The sequence below is a fragment of the Sycon ciliatum genome, chromosome 7 (genome assembly GCF_964019385.1).
Source record: "Sycon ciliatum chromosome 7, ocSycCili1.1, whole genome shotgun sequence".
NCBI lineage: Eukaryota > Metazoa > Porifera > Calcarea > Leucosolenida > Sycettidae > Sycon > Sycon ciliatum.
This window is the reverse complement of record NC_088649.1, coordinates 1,190,988-1,208,932: the sequence shown is the minus strand read 5'-3', so window position 1 is coordinate 1,208,932 and position 17,945 is coordinate 1,190,988. Positions and strand designations below refer to the sequence as shown.

The window sequence follows — 17,945 nt, the reverse complement described above, 5'->3', positions numbered from 1 at the left end:
GTTCTGGCTATCAGTAAGAACCTTCGCGACGCAGATGTTGTCGTCGTCACATGTCCAGGGAGGGACGATACTACTCTCATGGTGGACGTCCAAAACTCACGGAGCCCTGTATCAGCAAGTAAGTGTGTGCTGCAAACTGTGTTTGGAGAGAATCGGAAGTCATAGACATTGGCTTTCCCTTTGTTTGTTTTGCTAGGACTGACATTCAAGGAATCGCCCAAGTTTGACAGAAGTGACTTCCCAGAGGAGGAGTATTACTACTCCGAACTATTCTCATCTGACGACACAAGATGGATTCTAGGAGTCGCAGGCTATGAAACAAACTGTGGACCCAGACCCAGTCATGTACTCCTGCGGAATGACGACGTGTATGCACCTCTATCCGTTGAGAACCACAGGCCGTTGAGAACGCACGTGTACGCCACCATACAAGAAGTGGTCAATGAAGACAACAACCAGATTGAACTGCGGCAGCTGGTGCCAGCCAGACAAGAGGAGACCACTAGACCCAGACTGTTCGTGGGTGCTGGAGGTGATGCTGTGAGAGTTGTAACCGAGAGGTTCGTGCCATTTCCCTTTCTTGTATGTTCGTTGACGTCATGTTAATGACTCTTTCTCGTGTTGTATGTTTCCTTCTTTCCCATATGCAGAGGATGGGGCAAGAGCCGTGAATGCCAACCTACTGATGCGAACCCTCCCGACAAGCAGCTGATGTTGATGTTCGACCACCCCACAAGGGGTTACCTCAGACGCATACAGGGTAGCCTCGCTACACCGCGCGCTCAGACCACTGTGTTCAGCATCGACCCTAGAACCCCTAGCGATGTGGTGCTAACCGGCCTAGCTATAGGTGGTGTCCACTTCGCCACGACCCTTGCAAGAATGGTGAATGCTTGTGGAGTACCGATGACTTCGGGAGCTGACGGATCCGGAGAGGATACAATTGTTCCCACTCCAGACTGTGTCTGCTTCCTTGATGATGCAGACATGAACGAACACTCCGCTACTGCTGCCACAGATGCACGCCATCAACTCGCCAGACAAACGCACGCCACTGCAACACCTGGAAGCATGCACGCGGAGGTTACTGACACGATGTGTTAGTGCTAAGTATTAAACCCAATACCCATATCGTGCTGTGTTATGTGTTGAATACTGACATGTTCACTGTCCAGTTGAATGGTGTGTGTGTTCTTGTGTTGTTTGTGGTGATCACAGGCGTGAAGGTGCACTTCGATTTCGATCTTGACGCGATCGACGTGATCACCATTAAGAAGAAGGTTTCCATGAACACCGAATTCAGATTCCTGCTCAGGGCGGCTGCCCAAGTCCTATTCCAACTAGCAGCGATGACACAGCCCGCGGAATTCTGGCTGCCGCTCACGAAGAGCATGGAAACTAAGGGGCGTGATCTAACGTTCAAAAACGAGAAGCAGAGATGGAGGCAATTCAAAGCACTGAAGAGTATGGCATCTGTTGGCTGTATGTATGTATGTGTTCGCGAGAGTGGTCTTATATCTCTATCCAATGCTTTCATGTGTGTTCCAGTGGCCATGTGGGCCCGGAGGGATACGACAGCTTTCCGTATGGACAACCTGGACTCATCCGTTGGAACCCTTGAAAGCACCGAATCATGTAAGTGTCATAAAATATTCATATTTTATATGTAAATACATACATCTGCCTCAATATGTGTATATAACTGTGTACGGAATGAGATCTTCGTTCGGACGAGTGTACATGCAAACGACATAACCAATTCCTTCTCTGCTTCGTGTTATTAATGCAGCTTCTCTTCAACTTGGGAGCGTCAAGAGAACCAGTACACCCACATCCATGGACTTCCCATGCCCGCCGCCACCGAAAAGGGAGTGTCCGTCGAGTCGAATGAGGGGGAAACCTGTCCCGTTCAACCTTGCCTCCAGTCCTGTTCCTGTCGACTCATCCGACACTGAAGAAGAAAAACAAGACGGACACAACGGCAGTGCAGAAAGTATTGCCCCAGCAGGCGATTATGCCGATCACACAGCAACAGCACCCTCGTCTCCTGCCCTGTTGGCTGCTACTGCATCGGATGGTGCTGATGACACAGCAACTGCACCACCTTCTCCTGTACAGTCACCCCTGCCAACTGCTACTACTTCTGATGATGCCTCCACACGGCCTGAAGACGTGCTGTAAGTAGACTCACCTAATTTACAACCTTTACTGCTGCTCTCCTTGTGGTTGTGCTCGCTGGTGTCTTTGATCTGTACACAGGAGAAGGAAAACATATCGAGAATGCCTAAATATATTGTATCTGTTTTTCTATGTTTTGTATCGCAGGACTCCAAGACTAGTTACGAAGGACGAAGAACGCTATCTCAAAGATGTTACTCCTGATGCTCGCGTTGTCGAACACGGATTCGTCACCCACAAGGCCAACGTCAGAACGTTCATCTACAAGGACAACAAAGCTAACGGCGATGACACCTCTGTCCGCAATAGCACTCTCCGCAGGGCCATCGGAGCTCTGGACCATGCGCCTAATGACGCCTTTATAGTCCAGCACATAGATGGAAATGGTGCGACGACGCATCACTACTCCTTTGCAAAGTTCACGCAAACGAACGGTACACGCCATGCTGCGCTAGCCAAAGGCTGTAGTTCATTTCTGAGTGCGTACAAATATCTGCATGCTAACTTACCTTGATATATACCTCTGTGCGCGAAGCTCTTTGTTGGTGTATCCACTTCTGCCCTTCTTACTCCTCCTGTCCAACTTCACCATACGTTCCGCATATCTGCTTGCGTTATATCGCTTACTACCATACATTGGCCAACGTTCTTCATGTGCATCCAACGGGCGGAGATGAACACTGCCTTTGTCATTTGTACATCTCAACGCCTGCGTGAAAGGCAGTATGTATGAAAAACTGCCGCTGTGCATGCAATTGCTATGCAATATACACATAACATGATGCTTGCATGTATAACAACGTGCTACCTCTGTGCCGTGCTGTGAACAGAATAACACCCACCAATGTGTGGATAGTCTGGGCGGTCCGACTGCAACAGACTCTGGCACTACGAGGCCATGTCCACTAGCAGTTTCAGTTGCCAAGGCAGGTAGAGAATCAGTTGGAAGTGCGCAGTTGCATGTAACAGATGCTGCATCTAGATGGCCCCTTTCACAACAAGCTAGAAGATCTTGCAAATCCACAGTCTGGTTGATGGGCAGGTATACTCCACGATCCCGTGAGATAGACACCTTGTGGGAAGGGTAGGAGCAAGTGCAGAATAAGCCACACTTGGCACATACGCTGGCATGGGGTCTGCAATATACGCCGTTGAACTGCACGCCTGCAACATCTTGTAATATCCGTCTCCAGTCCTCCCTCTGCTCATTATCCAAACAACACACTCCATGTTGAGAGCATAGCAGCAGCTGTTGTGAACACTGTCCCTCCGTTCTACACGATAGGAAATGACTCGGGCAAAATACTAGTAGGGAACAAGTTTGATGACAAAATTTACCTCTCTGATGGGAAGCTTGTGTTCTTTGGCAAAAGTAAACAGAACAATCATTCCCTGTGCAGGTCTGATATGAATGGTCGCGGCAATTTACAGGACAGATTATAGCTGTACGGGTATCGTTGTCGATACCATCCACTCCTTGAGAAGGTAAAAAAAAGTGCTCATTCAACCGACTACAAGCTCCTTGTTCATCCATCGTTGCTGTTCTAAGGAAAAAAACTCCTCCCAGCTGCATTTATTTCATGTGTCAAACTGTCATATATGCTGTCAAAAAGTGACATGTGCATTCTTTTTTGAACTATTACTATGGAGACGGCATCCATATAAAGTTCCCTTCCACAGCCATAACTGCTCAATTTAGTTTACGTTGAGGATGACTGTGGAAAAGAAGAAGCAGCTGAAGAAGATGAAGAAAAAGGAGGGTACTAGAAATGATGCACCTCCGCCTTCCACCCCTGACAAAGTACCACCTGCTACAGCTGGAAGTCCTACTCTACACGACGTTCTCCTACAGGACACGGCGGTCCCTACATCGCCAAAGGCGGCAGAGCAACGCAGAGGAATGTTTCAATTAAACATGGATGATTTGGACTTGCAACAGTTGCTCGACAATACGTCGTCTGGCGAACCTGCAGCTAAAAGGCCACGCTTCGAACACTCCGACAATATTTTCGAAGCCCTCCTCCAAGGCATGCAGGACACTCAACCAGTTGAGGCTGTCCCTTATTCCGCATCCAGTACTGAAACTGTGACTAATCTTCCTGATAACGATGTTCCTGAAAAGCCTGCGCAACTGGCATTCGATAACCAGGGTGATGGTACGGATATGACGCATGCTCAACGAGAAGCATTGTGCAGGAGGTATAAAGTCCACCCAGTCGGCACAGAGTCCACACCCATTGTTGATTTAGTTACTCCCTATAGTCAGTCAACGACTTTGCCAACAGCCACTACAGCAGAAAAGGTGATCGACAACGTCCAGGACAAAAAGGAGACGGAGGACAGGGACGACAGGATAAAGACCGAACCAGAGCAAAAGGAGGAGGACAACGACGAGGAGCACGACGAGGAGGAGGACCAGGAGAAGGAGGAGGAGGACCTACCACAATACCACCACCAGGTGAAAACCGAGACGAAGCTATCCGGGCCAGGTCATACTTTCGTTTTTCACGTTGCAAAAATCGACATTGCCAACTTCAACAACTGATATGTCAGGACCCATTGAATTGTGTGCTTATGTTGCTCTTCCTCTGGTTTCAACTGAAGGCCGCCCTTATCTACATAAAAAAACCTTACTTGCCAGCTCCACCATTTGCATAAAATACCTGAAGGACGTTTCTGGAAGGTGCGATTTTTATGACCACCTCGATGGATACAGTGTAAAACTCCTCCGTGGTGATGTTTATTCTAGTGATGGAAATCCAACCCATGTACTGAATTTCCTGTTTTCTATGGGAGTTGCAACAGACAGAAAGTGGAGGATCAGTGTGACGCCACTTAGTAAATCCTTCAGAGATAAATGGGAAACCCCACTTCATTATCAACAATCAACAACAGTACGTGAATTTGTACATGCGTTAATATCTCTCTTACAAACTGCCATCCGTATAAAATACACTCGCAAATATGAGGATGTATATGAAAGTATCATCACTGTCATCGATGAGATACAATACTTCATGTCCAAGCATCATGATGAATGGATGTTGTTTTTGGAGGACACAACCAGCCATGAATACATCACTATAAAGGATGCTGTACTTTCACTCCTTTACATCTACACCAAGTACCCCCATCCACTTCTCAAAGAAGAAGTCGAGATTTTCAAAATACGTCTCAACTCCGAACCCAGGAATGTTTTCATGACCATGGAAGAATCACCCTTCCCTCGCCCCGTTATCTGTTTAACCAATCAAGTACTCCACATGAATGCTCTCTTCTCCACATTGAATTTTCTATACAACAACCAACTGCGTAGATTCCTCCGTTCAACGCTATGGTAGCATTAGTTTTCTTTCCTTATTCCTCCTGGTTTCTAATACTTTGTTTCCTATTTCACTGAAGGGTGAACCCCTTTTCCTTCCAAATAAGCGCATCCTATAATATCCAAGCCCACGTAACATTCTTTCAAAGCCATATACATTCTTTCTATCCCTCATACATTCTTTCTATTCCTCATACATTCTTTACAAAAACAATACATTCCTTCTCTACACTAAACATTCCTCTTCTCCTTTTTTTCCTTAAATTTAATAAATATGGAATGAAGTCAACTTCTTCAATGGATCTATGATCTATCTTTTTGGGGGGGCAATACAGGGGTGTGGGTATGGGGGCTAGTACTTCTCCTGTCTAAGTGTCTGGTTTGTTCGAAAACAGGAAAAAACTCCGGTGGTATGGTGTGTGGTGGTAGTAGTGGTGTGTGTATATCTGGTGTATGTGTAGGTGGTGTATGTGTAGGTGGTGTTGGTGTGCATCTGCATCTTGGCAGGAGGTGGATCTCCTTACGAACGTGCGTGAAATTTAAGGAAATAAGACTATAAGGAATAAGAGAAGTGACAGTGATGAGCAACAGCATGACAGTTCACTTGTCACTTTTATGACATGTGGTCAATGTATGCGTGCAATGGGAGGGTTGTCAAGAAGATTCTCTATTCTTATTTTCTTATTTCCTTAGCTTTCTGGGGCTTCTTTAGGGAGAGCAGGCGACTATAGTACGTTGTACTTACATTTTTTATATTTATTTTTTAAAAATAAAACTACATTTATACATATAGACCTACTAAGCATGTGCATTTTTTTATTTTCTTTTTTTAAAAGATTTTTTTATTTTATTTTTCGAGAATATTTTTCAGAAAAAGTCTTTCTGAAAAATATTCTTTTCGAAAAATAAAATAAAAAAATCTTTTAAAAAAAGAAAATAAAAAAATGCACATGCTTAGTAGGTCTATATGTATAAATGTAGTTTTATTTTTAAAAAATAAATATAAAAAATGTAAGTACAACGTACTATAGTCGCCTGCTCTCCCTAAAGAAGCCCCAGAAAGCTAAGGAAATAAGAAAATAAGAATAGAGAATCTTCTTGACAACCCTCCCATTGCACGCATACATTGACCACATGTCATAAAAGTGACAAGTGAACTGTCATGCTGTTGCTCATCACTGTCACTTCTCTTATTCCTTATAGTCTTATTTCCTTAAATTTCACGCACGTTCGTAAGGAGATCCACCTCCTGCCAAGATGCAGATGCACACCAACACCACCTACACATACACCACCTACACATACACCAGATATACACACACCACTACTACCACCACACACCATACCACCGGAGTTTTTTCCTGTTTTCGAACAAACCAGACACTTAGACAGGAGAAGTACTAGCCCCCATACCCACACCCCTGTATTGCCCCCCCAAAAAGATAGATCATAGATCCATTGAAGAAGTTGACTTCATTCCATATTTATTAAATGTGTGGGTATGGGGGCTAGTACTTCTCCTGTCTAAGTGTCTGGTTTGTTCGAAAACAGGAAAAACTCCGGTGGTATGGTAACATTCTTTCAAAGCCATATACATTCTTTCTATCCCTCATACATTCTTTCTATTCCTCATACATTCTTTACAAAAACAATACATTCCTTCTCTACACTAAACATTCCTCTTCTCCTTTTTTTCCTTAAATTTAATAAATATGGAATGAAGTCAACTTCTTCAATGGATCTATGATCTATCTTTTTGGGGGGGCAATACAGGGGTGTGGGTATGGGGGCTAGTACTTCTCCTGTCTAAGTGTCTGGTTTGTTCGAAAACAGGAAAAAACTCCGGTGGTATGGTGTGTGGTGGTAGTAGTGGTGTGTGTATATCTGGTGTATGTGTAGGTGGTGTATGTGTAGGTGGTGTTGGTGTGCATCTGCATCTTGGCAGGAGGTGGATCTCCTTACGAACGTGCGTGAAATTTAAGGAAATAAGACTATAAGGAATAAGAGAAGTGACAGTGATGAGCAACAGCATGACAGTTCACTTGTCACTTTTATGACATGTGGTCAATGTATGCGTGCAATGGGAGGGTTGTCAAGAAGATTCTCTATTCTTATTTTCTTATTTCCTTAGCTTTCTGGGGCTTCTTTAGGGAGAGCAGGCGACTATAGTACGTTGTACTTACATTTTTTATATTTATTTTTTAAAAATAAAACTACATTTATACATATAGACCTACTAAGCATATGCATTTTTTTATTTTCTTTTTTTAAAAGATTTTTTTATTTTATTTTTCGAAAAGAATATTTTTCAGAAAGACTTTTTCTGAAAAATATTCTCGAAAAATAAAATAAAAAAATCTTTTAAAAAAAGAAAATAAAAAAATGCACATGCTTAGTAGGTCTATATGTATAAATGTAGTTTTATTTTTAAAAAATAAATATAAAAAATGTAAGTACAACGTACTATAGTCGCCTGCTCTCCCTAAAGAAGCCCCAGAAAGCTAAGGAAATAAGAAAATAAGAATAGAGAATCTTCTTGACAACCCTCCCATTGCACGCATACATTGACCACATGTCATAAAAGTGACAAGTGAACTGTCATGCTGTTGCTCATCACTGTCACTTCTCTTATTCCTTATAGTCTTATTTCCTTAAATTTCACGCACGTTCGTAAGGAGATCCACCTCCTGCCAAGATGCAGATGCACACCAACACCACCTACACATACACCAGCTACACATACACCAGATATACACACACCACTACTACCACCACACACCATACCACCGGAGTTTTTTCCTGTTTTCGAACAAACCAGACACTTAGACAGGAGAAGTACTAGCCCCCATACCCACACCCCTGTATTGCCCCCCCAAAAAGATAGATCATAGATCCATTGAAGAAGTTGACTTCATTCCATATTTATTAAATTTAAGGAAAAAAAGGAGAAGAGGAATGTTTAGTGTAGAGAAGGAATGTATTGTTTTTGTAAAGAATGTATGAGGAATAGAAAGAATGTATGAGGGATAGAAAGAATGTATATGGCTTTGAAAGAATGTTACGTGGGCTTGGATATTATAGAATGCGCTTATTTGGAAGGAAAAGGGGTTCACCCTTCAGTGAAATAGGAAACAAAGTATTAGAAACCAGGAGGAATAAGGAAAGAAAACTAATGCTACCATAGCGTTGAACGGAGGAATCTACGCAGTTGGTTGTTGTATAGAAAATTCAATGTGGAGAAGAGAGCATTCATGTGGAGTACTTGATTGGTTAAACAGATAACGGGGCGAGGGAAGGGTGATTCTTCCATGGTCATGAAAACATTCCTGGGTTCGGAGTTGAGACGTATTTTGAAAATCTCGACTTCTTCTTTGAGAAGTGGATGGGGGTACTTGGTGTAGATGTAAAGGAGTGAAAGTACAGCATCCTTTATAGTGATGTATTCATGGCTGGTTGTGTCCTCCAAAAACAACATCCATTCATCATGATGCTTGGACATGAAGTATTGTATCTCATCGATGACAGTGATGATACTTTCATATACATCCTCATATTTGCGAGTGTATTTTATACGGATGGCAGTTTGTAAGAGAGATATTAACGCATGTACAAATTCACGTACTGTTGTTGATTGTTGATAATGAAGTGGGGTTTCCCATTTATCTCTGAAGGATTTACTAAGTGGCGTCACACTGATCCTCCACTTTCTGTCTGTTGCAACTCCCATAGAAAACAGGAAATTCAGTACATGGGTTGGATTTCCATCACTAGAATAAACATCACCACGGAGGAGTTTTACACTGTATCCATCGAGGTGGTCATAAAAATCGCACCTTCCAGAAACGTCCTTCAGGTATTTTATGCAAATGGTGGAGCTGGCAAGTAAGGTTTTTTTATGTAGATAAGGGCGGCCTTCAGTTGAAACCAGAGGAAGAGCAACATAAGCACACAATTCAATGGGTCCTGACATATCAGTTGTTGAAGTTGGCAATGTCGATTTTTGCAACGTGAAAAACGAAAGTATGACCTGGCCCGGATAGCTTCGTCTCGGTTTTCACCTGGTGGTGGTATTGTGGTAGGTCCTCCTCCTCCTTCTCCTGGTCCTCCTCCTCGTCGTGCTCCTCGTCGTTGTCCTCCTCCTTTTGCTCTGGTTCGGTCTTTATCCTGTCGTCCCTGTCCTCCGTCTCCTTTTTGTCCTGGACGTTGTCGATCACCTTTTCTGCTGTAGTGGCTGTTGGCAAAGTCGTTGACTGACTATAGGGAGTAACTAAATCAACAATGGGTGTGGACTCTGTGCCGACTGGGTGGACTTTATACCTCCTGCACAATGCTTCTCGTTGAGCATGCGTCATATCCGTACCATCACCCTGGTTATCGAATGCCAGTTGCGCAGGCTTTTCAGGAACATCGTTATCAGGAAGATTAGTCACAGTTTCAGTACTGGATGCGGAATAAGGGACAGCCTCAACTGGTTGAGTGTCCTGCATGCCTTGGAGGAGGGCTTCGAAAATATTCATTCCATATTTATTAAATTTAAGGAAAAAAAGGAGAAGAGGAATGTTTAGTGTAGAGAAGGAATGTATTGTTTTTGTAAAGAATGTATGAGGAATAGAAAGAATGTATGAGGGATAGAAAGAATGTATATGGCTTTGAAAGAATGTTACGTGGGCTTGGATATTATAGGATGCGCTTATTTGGAAGGAAAAGGGGTTCACCCTTCAGTGAAATAGGAAACAAAGTATTAGAAACCAGGAGGAATAAGGAAAGAAAACTAATGCTACCATAGCGTTGAACGGAGGAATCTACGCAGTTGGTTGTTGTATTATTATTATTATTTTGCTTGTTCGCGTTGGCATCAACCTGCATAAAGCAGGTATATAGCCTTCGCTTAAGCTGCCATAAAAAAGAAAGCTCATCCTAAGCGAGAGGGCTAGAGGGAAATATAACGATAACGAGATACAGAATACAAAGAAATCCAATGAGTTCAACGTACAATTCAAAACAAGAAAGAAAGGGAAGAAAAACAGAGCCGAATCTACCGATTGATCCATCAATCGACAAAGGGGACTAATCCGTTAGTGTTGCAAAGTAGAAGCTGATTATAGTTGCAGATCTCCAGGCCAGGGCCAGCATATTGCCGATTCTGGATAGGTCTCCGCAGCATTTGATGTGGTAATTATCATAATGTTTGATAAAATTGTTAGAGTATCTAGTATCTAGAGTACCGAGTCTCTAGTATCTAGAGTATCTAGTGTAATTGTATCCGTTATTATTGTTAAGGGTATCTAGTGTAATTGTATCCGTTATTATTGTTAAGGGTATCTAGTGTAATTGTATAACTTCAGCCATTACACACAGCACACATTAGATCCTTCCACTTTCGACGATCCTGGGCGAGCTGCCTCAGTGCAACTAGATCCTCGTGTGATGTGAGGGAGTTTGTGGATCTGGAATTTTTCAGGTCGTTGTTGATGGATCGCGGGAGTGTTGTTCTCGGGCGGCCTGCATTGAGGTTGATTCGAGAGCGACTCTCACCGCGACCAGCATTGGATATTCAGCTTCAATTGCCCAATGAAACAGCGTATGCGGATGACGTAGACTTCATCAGCACCAGCCTACAATATTTGCATGACAATCAACCCATACTATCATCCTCGTTAGCGGAATACAATCTAAAAATGAATGAAGCCAAAACCGAATATACTACAATTAAAAGAGAAAAGGACAGAGTAGACGAGCGATGGCGGAACACATTGAATTTTCTATACAACAACCAACTGCGTAGATTCCTCCGTTCAACGCTATGGTAGCATTAGTTTTCTTTCCTTATTCCTCCTGGTTTCTAATACTTTGTTTCCTATTTCACTGAAGGGTGAACCCCTTTTCCTTCCAAATAAGCGCATCCTATAATATCCAAGCCCACGTAACATTCTTTCAAAGCCATATACATTCTTTCTATCCCTCATACATTCTTTCTATTCCTCATACATTCTTTACAAAAACAATACATTCCTTCTCTACACTAAACATTCCTCTTCTCCTTTTTTTCCTTAAATTTAATAAATATGGAATGAAGTCAACTTCTTCAATGGATCTATGATCTATCTTTTTGGGGGGGCAATACAGGGGTGTGGGTATGGGGGCTAGTACTTCTCCTGTCTAAGTGTCTGGTTTGTTCGAAAACAGGAAAAAACTCCGGTGGTATGGTGTGTGGTGGTAGTAGTGGTGTGTGTATATCTGGTGTATGTGTAGGTGGTGTATGTGTAGGTGGTGTTGGTGTGCATCTGCATCTTGGCAGGAGGTGGATCTCCTTACGAACGTGCGTGAAATTTAAGGAAATAAGACTATAAGGAATAAGAGAAGTGACAGTGATGAGCAACAGCATGACAGTTCACTTGTCACTTTTATGACATGTGGTCAATGTATGCGTGCAATGGGAGGGTTGTCAAGAAGATTCTCTATTCTTATTTTCTTATTTCCTTAGCTTTCTGGGGCTTCTTTAGGGAGAGCAGGCGACTATAGTACGTTGTACTTACATTTTTTATATTTATTTTTTAAAAATAAAACTACATTTATACATATAGACCTACTAAGCATGTGCATTTTTTTATTTTCTTTTTTTAAAAGATTTTTTTATTTTATTTTTCGAGAATATTTTTCAGAAAAAGTCTTTCTGAAAGCTAAGAAAGCTAAGGAAATAAGAAAATAAGAATAGAGAATCTTCTTGACAACCCTCCCATTGCACGCATACATTGACCACATGTCATAAAAGTGACAAGTGAACTGTCATGCTGTTGCTCATCACTGTCACTTCTCTTATTCCTTATAGTCTTATTTCCTTAAATTTCACGCACGTTCGTAAGGAGATCCACCTCCTGCCAAGATGCAGATGCACACCAACACCACCTACACATACACCACCTACACATACACCAGATATACACACACCACTACTACCACCACACACCATACCACCGGAGTTTTTTCCTGTTTTCGAACAAACCAGACACTTAGACAGGAGAAGTACTAGCCCCCATACCCACACCCCTGTATTGCCCCCCCAAAAAGATAGATCATAGATCCATTGAAGAAGTTGACTTCATTCCATATTTATTAAATTTAAGGAAAAAAAGGAGAAGAGGAATGTTTAGTGTAGAGAAGGAATGTATTGTTTTTGTAAAGAATGTATGAGGAATAGAAAGAATGTATGAGGGATAGAAAGAATGTATATGGCTTTGAAAGAATGTTACGTGGGCTTGGATATTATAGGATGCGCTTATTTGGAAGGAAAAGGGGTTCACCCTTCAGTGAAATAGGAAACAAAGTATTAGAAACCAGGAGGAATAAGGAAAGAAAACTAATGCTACCATAGCGTTGAACGGAGGAATCTACGCAGTTGGTTGTTGTATAGAAAATTCAATGTGTTCCGCCATCGCTCGTCTACTCTGTCCTTTTCTCTTTTAATTGTAGTATATTCGGTTTTGGCTTCATTCATTTTTAGATTGTATTCCGCTAACGAGGATGATAGTATGGGTTGTACTTACATTTTTTATATTTATTTTTTAAAAATAAAACTACATTTATACATATAGACCTACTAAGCATGTGCATTTTTTTATTTTCTTTTTTTAAAAGATTTTTTTATTTTATTTTTCGAGAATATTTTTCAGAAAAAGTCTTTCTGAAAAATATTCTTTTCGAAAAATAAAATAAAAAAATCTTTTAAAAAAAGAAAATAAAAAAATGCACATGCTTAGTAGGTCTATATGTATAAATGTAGTTTTATTTTTAAAAAATAAATATAAAAAATGTAAGTACAACGTACTATAGTCGCCTGCTCTCCCTAAAGAAGCCCCAGAAAGCTAAGGAAATAAGAAAATAAGAATAGAGAATCTTCTTGACAACCCTCCCATTGCACGCATACATTGACCACATGTCATAAAAGTGACAAGTGAACTGTCATGCTGTTGCTCATCACTGTCACTTCTCTTATTCCTTATAGTCTTATTTCCTTAAATTTCACGCACGTTCGTAAGGAGATCCACCTCCTGCCAAGATGCAGATGCACACCAACACCACCTACACATACACCACCTACACATACACCAGATATACACACACCACTACTACCACCACACACCATACCACCGGAGTTTTTTCCTGTTTTCGAACAAACCAGACACTTAGACAGGAGAAGTACTAGCCCCCATACCCACACCCCTGTATTGCCCCCCCAAAAAGATAGATCATAGATCCATTGAAGAAGTTGACTTCATTCCATATTTATTAAATGTGTGGGTATGGGGGCTAGTACTTCTCCTGTCTAAGTGTCTGGTTTGTTCGAAAACAGGAAAAAACTCCGGTGGTATGGTAACATTCTTTCAAAGCCATATACATTCTTTCTATCCCTCATACATTCTTTCTATTCCTCATACATTCTTTACAAAAACAATACATTCCTTCTCTACACTAAACATTCCTCTTCTCCTTTTTTTCCTTAAATTTAATAAATATGGAATGAAGTCAACTTCTTCAATGGATCTATGATCTATCTTTTTGGGGGGGCAATACAGGGGTGTGGGTATGGGGGCTAGTACTTCTCCTGTCTAAGTGTCTGGTTTGTTCGAAAACAGGAAAAAACTCCGGTGGTATGGTGTGTGGTGGTAGTAGTGGTGTGTGTATATCTGGTGTATGTGTAGGTGGTGTATGTGTAGGTGGTGTTGGTGTGCATCTGCATCTTGGCAGGAGGTGGATCTCCTTACGAACGTGCGTGAAATTTAAGGAAATAAGACTATAAGGAATAAGAGAAGTGACAGTGATGAGCAACAGCATGACAGTTCACTTGTCACTTTTATGACATGTGGTCAATGTATGCGTGCAATGGGAGGGTTGTCAAGAAGATTCTCTATTCTTATTTTCTTATTTCCTTAGCATTCTGGGGCTTCTTTAGGGAGAGCAGGCGACTATAGTACGTTGTACTTACATTTTTTATATTTATTTTTTAAAAATAAAACTACATTTATACATATAGACCTACTAAGCATGTGCATTTTTTTATTTTCTTTTTTTAAAAGATTTTTTTATTTTATTTTTCGAAAAGAATATTTTTCAGAAAGACTTTTTCTGAAAAATATTCTCGAAAAATAAAATAAAAAAATCTTTTAAAAAAAGAAAATAAAAAAAATGCACATGCTTAGTAGGTCTATATGTATAAATGTAGTTTTATTTTTAAAAAATAAATATAAAAAATGTAAGTACAACGTACTATAGTCGCCTGCTCTCCCTAAAGAAGCCCCAGAAAGCTAAGGAAATAAGAAAATAAGAATAGAGAATCTTCTTGACAACCCTCCCATTGCACGCATACATTGACCACATGTCATAAAAGTGACAAGTGAACTGTCATGCTGTTGCTCATCACTGTCACTTCTCTTATTCCTTATAGTCTTATTTCCTTAAATTTCACGCACGTTCGTAAGGAGATCCACCTCCTGCCAAGATGCAGATGCACACCAACACCACCTACACATACACCACCTACACATACACCAGATATACACACACCACTACTACCACCACACACCATACCACCGGAGTTTTTTCCTGTTTTCGAACAAACCAGACACTTAGACAGGAGAAGTACTAGCCCCCATACCCACACCCCTGTATTGCCCCCCCAAAAAGATAGATCATAGATCCATTGAAGAAGTTGACTTCATTCCATATTTATTAAATTTAAGGAAAAAAAGGAGAAGAGGAATGTTTAGTGTAGAGAAGGAATGTATTGTTTTTGTAAAGAATGTATGAGGAATAGAAAGAATGTATGAGGGATAGAAAGAATGTATATGGCTTTGAAAGAATGTTACGTGGGCTTGGATATTATAGGATGCGCTTATTTGGAAGGAAAAGGGGTTCACCCTTCAGTGAAATAGGAAACAAAGTATTAGAAACCAGGAGGAATAAGGAAAGAAAACTAATGCTACCATAGCGTTGAACGGAGGAATCTACGCAGTTGGTTGTTGTATAGAAAATTCAATGTGGAGAAGAGAGCATTCATGTGGAGTACTTGATTGGTTAAACAGATAACGGGGCGAGGGAAGGGTGATTCTTCCATGGTCATGAAAACATTCCTGGGTTCGGAGTTGAGACGTATTTTGAAAATCTCGACTTCTTCTTTGAGAAGTGGATGGGGGTACTTGGTGTAGATGTAAAGGAGTGAAAGTACAGCATCCTTTATAGTGATGTATTCATGGCTGGTTGTGTCCTCCAAAAACAACATCCATTCATCATGATGCTTGGACATGAAGTATTGTATCTCATCGATGACAGTGATGATACTTTCATATACATCCTCATATTTGCGAGTGTATTTTATACGGATGGCAGTTTGTAAGAGAGATATTAACGCATGTACAAATTCACGTACTGTTGTTGATTGTTGATAATGAAGTGGGGTTTCCCATTTATCTCTGAAGGATTTACTAAGTGGCGTCACACTGATCCTCCACTTTCTGTCTGTTGCAACTCCCATAGAAAACAGGAAATTCAGTACATGGGTTGGATTTCCATCACTAGAATAAACATCACCACGGAGGAGTTTTACACTGTATCCATCGAGGTGGTCATAAAAATCGCACCTTCCAGAAACGTCCTTCAGGTATTTTATGCAAATGGTGGAGCTGGCAAGTAAGGTTTTTTTATGTAGATAAGGGCGGCCTTCAGTTGAAACCAGAGGAAGAGCAACATAAGCACACAATTCAATGGGTCCTGACATATCAGTTGTTGAAGTTGGCAATGTCGATTTTTGCAACGTGAAAAACGAAAGTATGACCTGGCCCGGATAGCTTCGTCTCGGTTTTCACCTGGTGGTGGTATTGTGGTAGGTCCTCCTCCTCCTTCTCCTGGTCCTCCTCCTCGTCGTGCTCCTCGTCGTTGTCCTCCTCCTTTTGCTCTGGTTCGGTCTTTATCCTGTCGTCCCTGTCCTCCGTCTCCTTTTTGTCCTGGACGTTGTCGATCACCTTTTCTGCTGTAGTGGCTGTTGGCAAAGTCGTTGACTGACTATAGGGAGTAACTAAATCAACAATGGGTGTGGACTCTGTGCCGACTGGGTGGACTTTATACCTCCTGCACAATGCTTCTCGTTGAGCATGCGTCATATCCGTACCATCACCCTGGTTATCGAATGCCAGTTGCGCAGGCTTTTCAGGAACATCGTTATCAGGAAGATTAGTCACAGTTTCAGTACTGGATGCGGAATAAGGGACAGCCTCAACTGGTTGAGTGTCCTGCATGCCTTGGAGGAGGGCTTCGAAAATATTCATTCCATATTTATTAAATTTAAGGAAAAAAAGGAGAAGAGGAATGTTTAGTGTAGAGAAGGAATGTATTGTTTTTGTAAAGAATGTATGAGGAATAGAAAGAATGTATGAGGGATAGAAAGAATGTATATGGCTTTGAAAGAATGTTACGTGGGCTTGGATATTATAGGATGCGCTTATTTGGAAGGAAAAGGGGTTCACCCTTCAGTGAAATAGGAAACAAAGTATTAGAAACCAGGAGGAATAAGGAAAGAAAACTAATGCTACCATAGCGTTGAACGGAGGAATCTACGCAGTTGGTTGTTGTATTATTATTATTATTTTGCTTGTTCGCGTTGGCATCAACCTGCATAAAGCAGGTATATAGCCTTCGCTTAAGCTGCCATAAAAAAGAAAGCTCATCCTAAGCGAGAGGGCTAGAGGGAAATATAACGATAACGAGATACAGAATACAAAGAAATCCAATGAGTTCAACGTACAATTCAAAACAAGAAAGAAAGGGAAGAAAAACAGAGCCGAATCTACCGATTGATCCATCAATCGACAAAGGGGACTAATCCGTTAGTGTTGCAAAGTAGAAGCTGATTATAGTTGCAGATCTCCAGGCCAGGGCCAGCATATTGCCGATTCTGGATAGGTCTCCGCAGCATTTGATGTGGTAATTATCATAATGTTTGATAAAATTGTTAGAGTATCTAGTATCTAGAGTACCGAGTCTCTAGTATCTAGAGTATCTAGTGTAATTGTATCCGTTATTATTGTTAAGGGTATCTAGTGTAATTGTATCCGTTATTATTGTTAAGGGTATCTAGTGTAATTGTATAACTTCAGCCATTACACACAGCACACATTAGATCCTTCCACTTTCGACGATCCTGGGCGAGCTGCCTCAGTGCAACTAGATCCTCGTGTGATGTGAGGGAGTTTGTGGATCTGGAATTTTTCAGGTCGTTGTTGATGGATCGCGGGAGTGTTGTTCTCGGGCGGCCTGCATTGAGGTTGATTCGAGAGCGACTCTCACCGCGACCAGCATTGGATATTCAGCTTCAATTGCCCAATGAAACAGCGTATGCGGATGACGTAGACTTCATCAGCACCAGCCTACAATATTTGCATGACAATCAACCCAT

The 17,945-nt window shown here is 41.5% G+C and overlaps 2 protein-coding genes across 2 annotated transcripts; both read right to left on the bottom strand.

Annotated features, from left to right (window-relative positions):
* Positions 1-9,471: 9,471 nt before the first annotated feature.
* LOC135821272 (bromo and FHA domain-containing protein DDB_G0267958-like) lies at positions 9,472-9,987 on the bottom strand. Its single transcript, XM_065334326.1, has one exon. It carries the CDS (start codon positions 9,985-9,987, stop codon positions 9,472-9,474), a length of 516 nt encoding a protein of 171 aa, XP_065190398.1.
* Positions 9,988-16,272: 6,285 nt separating this feature from the next.
* On the bottom strand, positions 16,273-16,788 carry LOC135821270 (bromo and FHA domain-containing protein DDB_G0267958-like). Its single transcript, XM_065334325.1, has one exon. It carries the CDS (start codon positions 16,786-16,788, stop codon positions 16,273-16,275), a length of 516 nt encoding a protein of 171 aa, XP_065190397.1.
* Between the last annotated feature and the right edge of the window lie 1,157 nt (positions 16,789-17,945).

What these genes read in the sequence shown, in the direction of transcription:
- LOC135821272 (XM_065334326.1), bottom strand. Translation starts at nt 9,987, where the DNA reads ATGCAGGACACTCAACCAGTTGAGGCTGTCCCTTATTCCGCATCCAGT.
- LOC135821270 (XM_065334325.1), bottom strand. Translation starts at nt 16,788, where the DNA reads ATGCAGGACACTCAACCAGTTGAGGCTGTCCCTTATTCCGCATCCAGT.